At 43.5% G+C, this 7652-nt stretch overlaps 1 protein-coding gene across 1 annotated transcript; it reads right to left on the bottom strand.

The window, feature by feature from the left end:
• Positions 1 to 2131: 2131 nt before the first annotated feature.
• NLRP10 (NLR family pyrin domain containing 10) lies at positions 2132 to 5180 on the bottom strand. The gene is given in 5 exon segments (XM_068987980.1): positions 2132 to 2208; positions 2211 to 2225; positions 2228 to 2528; positions 2530 to 3016; positions 5053 to 5180. Coding segments are annotated over 5 exon segments (1008 nt in total).
• Between the last annotated feature and the right edge of the window lie 2472 nt (positions 5181 to 7652).

Below are 7652 nucleotides of genomic sequence, written 5' to 3'. Positions count from 1 at the left end.
ACCAGTGAGCAAGCACTAGGCCAGGGGCCTCTTAAGGTTCCACAACCTGACACCTCTTTATCAGGCCCTGCTTAACAGTAGCCAGCAGCATTCCCACGAGGCAGAGTCTGACAACCAACCAGACCAGAGGCCAGCCAAGCCTTTATCTGTGTTCAGGATGTATACGCTGTATCGGTATACAGTATGATATATTGTCACTCAGAATCCTTTCTTTAGGGGATCCACTTTTCCATGCCCTATGTTTCAGAAGGTGCTGGTCCTTTCTTACTCAGCCCTTCGAATGTAACCTAGGCCGTGAGAGTCACTCAAGTCAGAGTTCATTGTCCAGACCAAAGAGACTGTTCAAGGCTTGACATCTGCTCAGGGTCAGGTCAGAATCCTTCTCCAACTTCCCTGCAGGAGCTATTCATAAAGACTATCCCTCCCTATGGAATTATTGGCTGTAAGAATGGTTTAGGTCGATGCCCGTTGTGGCCATATTCTCTGACATAGAAGAGCAAAAGGCAGCTATAGAAAGAGCAACAGAGGGGAAGAGGGTGGAAGCCCAGACAACATTGTTAGAAAAAGCCAGACAGACCTAACTAGAAATCAACTTTAAAAAAGAAAAGAAAGAAAATAGTGGGTCATTTAATTTTTGCTTAATCTAGTTTGATTTGAATGTGAATCCTATGTAAAATAGCATGTCTAAACTTCAGCTGGGTATTACATTCATTTTTTGAAAAACAGATCTCCTTGTTCCCATGAAAAACCAGCAACCTGACTGGGGCACCTGTTTTGTTGTTCCCCAAATATCTACGACTCCCAGGAGTTGGTCTGATGAGAACATTCAAACTCTCTAGGGGCCAACACAGACTAGCTAAATGGGTTCCACTGGCCTCCTCAGTAATCCAGTACAAACTGCACTTTAATTAAGTACATGTGCACACTTTTGGGCTTCCTAGGTGGTGCTAGTGATAAAGAACCCACCTGCCAATGCAGGAGACATAAGAGATGCGGGATCAGTCCCGCATCTGGGTCAGGAAGATCCCCTGGAGGAGGGCATGGCAACCCACTCCAGTACTCTTGCCTGGAGAATCCCACGGACAGAGAAGACTGGCCGGCTACAGTCCATAGTGTCACAAAGAGTTGGACACGACTAAAGCAACTGAGCAAGCACACACACACACGTGCAGTTTCTTACACAGATTCTATATATACACACAGTCTATGTGTTCAACAGGTACATATATAATTATCAAATGTGGAGCCACCAAACTTTCCGTGTAAAGAAGAGCTCATAATAATTAGTGTCATGGGGTCCCACATTGATCACTCAAGGCTGAGTTAACTTGGATTCATATATCTGAGCATGTCCAGCAGCTTTCTGGAACTAGTCCATGTGAACTCAACTTGTGAGGAGTCATAACAGCAATAACACTGTGTGAAAGGCAAAAAGAGGGGTGTCTGAGGGTCTGAGGCAGTGTTAAAACTCAGCTTCACTAGAGCTCTCGGCGACAGCTGAATGGGGTGAGGTTTGCAGTGCCTGGACAGTCTTTGTAGACCTCTGCTCTACACCATGGGCTGAGGTGTGGGAGACTAGAGAGCTGCCTGAGAAACCCCACAACCTGATGGAGCCCCTGACTGAACTTTAATTTCCTCATCAGTAAAATGAGAGCTCACTGGCTTCCCTGGTGGTCCAGGGTTAAGACTGCATTTCCAATTCAGGGAGCATGGATTCAATCCATGGTTGGAGAACTAAGGTCCCACATGCCAGGTAGTATGGCTGATTAATATATATATAAATAAATAAATAAATAAAACATAAAAATGAGAGCTGGGAACTGACCACATCTACATCTAGAATTCCTTTTTTCTTCTTTTCTCTACAAAGGGAACCAAAGCAAAAAAAAAAAGAGAGAGAGAGAGAGATTATGAGTTAGCCCTTAGAACTGACTGATATTTCCAGAAAGAAAAGTCAGTTAAAGGCACCTCTGGGGATAGTCATGATATGTTATTACTGTGGAGCTAAATCAAATCACAGTACAGGTTCCAAAACTAAAGGTCTGTGACAAACCTTGGCTCATTTCCAACATGGAAATTTGAAAAGTTTCCCGAATTTTGTGAAGCCACTATTTATATAAGCTGCAATTGATCACATTACACCACAGTACGGACTGGGCACTGTGCTGGGCACTTCTGAGACCTCTCTGCCTCTCTCTACCTGTCCTTCAGCCAAGAGCAGACAACCAGCAAATTCCTAGAACCTGACATGCTTTGTAGAGAACATCATTTGCTTGCACAATGTCAAGGGCATTTCTAACTTGCTTCTCATCTGTGAAATATGAGCTTAAATAACTCCTCTTCTTGTCCTCAGAGAAAGCTCTGAGGATGTGGTCAGAGTGTGGCTGTCTCAGCAAGGGCTCTGGATTCCACGAAGCCAGGGTCTGGGTGGTGATGTGAAGGGAGGACCTCGGCAGTACCATCCTCCTGATTCAAGGGTGCAGCACGTCCTCCATGAGACTGGACCTCAGCCTCTTCAACCTCTCGGCACAAGGGCCCCTGCAGATCATCATAGCCATCCAGGATGAACTGGAGCCACTCCAGCTGCCTCAGAAGCTCTGTGATAGCTGCTTGATTGTCCCTACAACATCAGAGGAGGCGCTGGTCCAGTTTGCCCTCTGCCAGCAGGGCCACATATAAGGACCCACTCTACAGCTAACATATGGCATCATCAAACCAGCCTGGGAACAGGGTGCCACTGGTCTAGTCCACCACCATTTTTCTGGGCAGGGTTATCTCTCCTATGCCAGCTGACCCCTGTAGCGCCACTCTGGGTGGGACCTGGAAGGGCTCTTCTTATGGATTAAATAGAGCCCCCACAGTGACAGAGTCCAGCTCCAGCTCCCAGCTGGGGCAGGGAGATGAGTCTGGGCTCCCTGAGCCGGACATGGCCACTGGAAGAAGCTGGTCATGGTTGCCATTGTAGCCCCCTTCTTGAATCTCCTGTAGGTGGCACACATGCTCTCCTGTCCATAATCTGTGCTAGACAAGTGGGGTGTTAGGTAGTGAGAAGGGAATAAACAGAGAGTAACGCTGGCCTCTGTCCTTTATTCTTATCTTCTGTGTTCCACTCTGAAGATTATACTTCTAGCAACATGGAGAGGGCCCACTTCAAGTATGTGTATGTGAGTGTGTGTATGTATGTGTGCCTGTGCATATATGCATGTGTGGTGTGCTTGTGCCCAGCTATATGAGTGTGCAAGGCTGTGTTCTGTGTGTGTGTGGGGGGGGGGTGTTCGCGCAGTGTGACTGAATCCTTATTTCCCCACATGCTCATGAAAGTGTGCTATGAAAGTTTGTGTATTTTTGCACACACTGCATCAGCGTGTATCTTTGTAAAAATATGTGTATACGCAAAAGTCACTGTGTGTGTGAATGTCTGAGTGTTCACGTGAAATGTCCCCATGTGAACTGGTGAGGTCAGAAAGAGGAGAAAGGGAAACTGGAGAATGGCGACTTCATAGGAGCCCATTCCTGGTAAAGGTAAGCCAGGCGCTAAAGATAAACCGTCTTCTGAGCAGGAGCCCCCCAACTCCTGGTCTACAGAACCCTCCTGTCTCTGTGTCAGAGGAGCTCTCAGGCATGAAAGGAGCCTGTGGAGGAAGCCCTGGTTCCACAGACCCTCCGTTCTCAACCAGCACCCTAGAAGGGATGGGGGCTGTTTAGGCGACATGACTGCCCCGCCCTCTAGGGGGCATCAGTCCACTGGTTCCTTGTGAGAAGCAGCCTGAGCTGCCTGTATGAGAGAAGCTGGAGAAAGGTTTGAGCCCACTGCTTGAGGCTGCTTCTTCTAGTTAGCAGAAATACCTTCACCAACACCACCCCCAACTTCTAAGCTCCGCATACTTTCTCCTCCTCTAGTATGACAACTGGAGACCGGGAGGGCATTATAACCATAAGATACCCTAATCTTTCTATTGATAAATACCTACCCTCCACCCGGCAGTGATCATGAAGCAGAAGATAGATGGGCCCCAGGCTGAAGACCTGAAGTCTGTTCCCTGTGGACAGATGTGTGCATATATGCTCTGTTGCTCAGTTGAGTTCAACTCTTGAAATATAGCAACTTCATGGACTATAGCCCACCAGGCTCCTCTGTCCATGGAAGTTTTCAGGCAACAGTACTAGAGTGTGTTGCCATTTCCTACTCCAGGGGATCTTCCCGAACCAGGAATTGAAGCCACATCCCTCCCATCTCCTGTACTGTCAGGCAGATTCTTTGCCACTGAGCTTCCTGGGAATCCCCTGTGGGCAGATACTCCAAGATAAAAAAAATAGCAGGGGCAGAGAGGAGCCAAGTCCTGCCCAGATAAAAGATAAAGAAAATACATATTTCTCAATTATTGAGGTCAAGGAGACTTTCCCAACCACCCATGCACAGAAAAGGTCTTGGGAGGCTAAAAAGGGAGAGGGTGTCACCCCATAATAGATGGTGTCAAGCTTCCCACAGGCCTCTGCACTGGAATCCACCTTGGCTAAGAGTGGAGGACCCTGAGGTATACCAAAAACAGACTCAGAGCCAGGCTGAATAAGATGATTGGCCAGAGGAAACCCAGAAGAAATGCCCCATATAAGATACACAGAAGCACAACTCTCCCTGACCCCATCCATGTGTGCCTATTCACACGTACTTTTTTTTACTTCCTAATAAACACTTGTTTCACTATTTTCCATCTCTTTGTTGAAATTCATTTCTACAAAGCAGACAAGCCAGGGCCTTGCCAGTAGCCACTGGCCCTCATGGTCTAGTGGCTGGAACTCAGAGCTCTCATTACCGTGGCCTGGCTTCAATCTCTGGTCAGGGAACTGAGATCCTGCTTCCTGTTACTGCTAACAAAGTCAGTCAGAGCCTTCAGCTCAAGGCCACTAGGACCCTGAGGCACTGGGGCTCCCAGGCAAGGGCAGAGGGCAAAAGTGAGAGAAAGTAAGAATTATAGGCTGGGGAGAGGATAGTCTCTGGAAATACTATGAACCAAGGAAGAGTCCCAAGGCCTCCTCTGTCCCCTGTTGCACTCGCCATCCAGACAAACGTGGCTGAGCTCCAACAGGTTCACAATCATCGAGACCCTGAGCACAATTTTCACAGCCTCCTGAGCTCCATACGTTACTTTAGAGTCAATGCAAATCCAATCTAAATTCATCTTTATGAACTTAATACAAAACCCAGACCCATTACACTCATAAATTTAAATACAAAAATCCTAAACAAAATATTAGCAATCTGAACCCAATATTGTGTGGAAGAAGTAACATGTAGTAAACAAATTGGGTTTAGCTCAAGAATGGGAGACTGTTTTAATTTTTTTTAATCTACAAATATTAATCTCATTAAAAATTAAAGAAATAAAATATATAATCATAATTGAGCAAAAAAACTATAAAATTGAAAACTATTCATAACTATTTTTAAGAAACTTTCTTAGTGAACTATTGTAGAGAATTCTTTAAACTCATTAGGAATTGTAGAAATTACTTAACCTCATTAAAGGAACCTACAAAAACAACCCCAGGAAACACTATTCAAATGGGTAAAGATTAGAAAAAGTATTATTCCCTTTAAAATCAGGACCAGAACAGGCACAGTTGCGATCAGCACTTTAATTCTTTTGTTCTGGAGTCTGTAGCCAGCACAATAAAAAAAAGTGAGGGGAGGGGGAAGACAAAGGTATAATGATTAGGAATGAAAAAAATGAAAGCTATTTTGTGCAAAGAATGATCATCTGCATAGAAAACAAAAAAAATTAATAGATAAATTATTAAAAATGACAGGTGAATAGAGCTGACAGATGATTAACTGTTGCAGTTTTATGAATTAGCAATAAAAAATTAGAAAATATGGTTATAAATGCAATATCTACAAAAGTAACAAAATATAAACAACAAAATATGTGTACACTGTACACAAAAAAATTATAAAATCTTACAGAACTACATCAAATAGGGCCTAAATAAATTACATATCATATTCACAAATAGGTCAACTTAATATCACAAAGTTGTCAGTTCAGCTCTAATCTTTAGAGTCAATGCAATCTAAATCCATCAAATTTTACAAATTTATAAAAACAAAAGTAAACAAGAGGGAACTGATTAAACTTAAAAGCTTTGCCACAGCAAAGGAAACTATAAGCAAGGTGAAAAGACAACCCTCAGAATGGGAGAAAATAATAGCAAATGAAACAACTGACAGAGGATTAATTTCCAAAATATACAAGCAGCTCATACAACTCAATACCAGAAAAACAAAGAACCCGATCAAAAAGTGGGGAAAAGACCTAAACAGACATTTCTCCAAAGAAAACATACAGATGGCTAACAAACACATGGAAGATCCTCAACATCATTTATTATTCAGTTCAGTTCAGTCACTCAGTTGTGTCCGACTCTTTGCGTCCCCATGAATTGCAGCACGTCAGGCCTCTCTGTCCATCACCAACTCCCAGAGTTCACTCAGACTCACATTCATTGAGTCAGTGATGCCATCCAACCATCTCATCCTCCGTTGTCCTCTTCTCCTCCTGCCCCCAATCCCTCCCAGCATCAGAGTATTTTCCAATGAGTCAACTCTTCATATGAGGTGGCCAAAGTATTGGAGTTTCAGCTTTAGCATCAGTCCTTCCAATGAACACCCAGGACTGATTGGATCTCTTTGCAGTCCAAGGGACTCTCAAGAGTCTTCTCCAACAGCACAGTTCAAAAGCATCAATTCTTCGGTGCTCAGCTTTCTTCACAGTCCAATTCTCAAATCCATACATGACCACTGGAAAAATCATAGCCTTGACTAGATGGACCTTTGTTGGCAAAGTAATGTCTCTGCTCTTGAATATGCTATCTAGGTTGATCATAACTTTTCTTCAAAGGAGTAAGCGTCTTTTAATTTCATGGCTGCAATCACCATCTGCAGTGATTTTGGAGCCCCCCAAAATAAAGTATGACACTGTTTCCACTGTTTCCCCATCATTATTAGAGAAATGCAAATCAAAACTACAATGAGATATTAGCTCACACCAGTCAGAATGACCATCATCAAAAAGTCTGCAAATGGTAAGTGCTGGAGATGGTGTGGAGAAAAGGGAATGCTCTTGCACTGTTGGTGGGAGTGTAAATTGATACAGCCACTATGGAAGATGGGATGGAGATTCGTTTAATAAAAAAACAAAAAACTAGGAATAAAACCACCATATGACCCTGCAATCCCACTCCTAGGCATATACCCTGAGAAACCAAAATTGAAAAATTCATATGTATCCCATTGTTCATTGCAGCACTATTTACAATAGCTAGGTTACATGGAAGCAACCTAGGTGTCCATCAACAGATGAATGGATAAAGAAGTTGTGGTACAATACAAATGGAATATTACTCAGCCATAAAAAAGAATGCATTTGAGTCAGTTCTAATCAAATGGATGAACCTAGAACCTATTATACAGAGAGAAGTGAGTCCAAAAGAGGAATATAAATATCAGATTCTAATGCATATATACAGAATCTAGAAAAATGGTACTGAAGAATCTATTTACAGGGCAGCAATGGAGAAACAGACATACAGAATAGACTATTAGACATGGGGAGAGGGGGGGAGAGGGGAGGAGAGCGTGAGATGTATGAAAA

This window comes from Capricornis sumatraensis, chromosome 16, assembly GCF_032405125.1.
Source record: "Capricornis sumatraensis isolate serow.1 chromosome 16, serow.2, whole genome shotgun sequence".
Lineage (NCBI taxonomy): Eukaryota > Metazoa > Chordata > Mammalia > Artiodactyla > Bovidae > Capricornis > Capricornis sumatraensis.
Note: the sequence above shows the minus strand (reverse complement) of the source record. Positions and strands in the feature narration are given on the sequence as shown.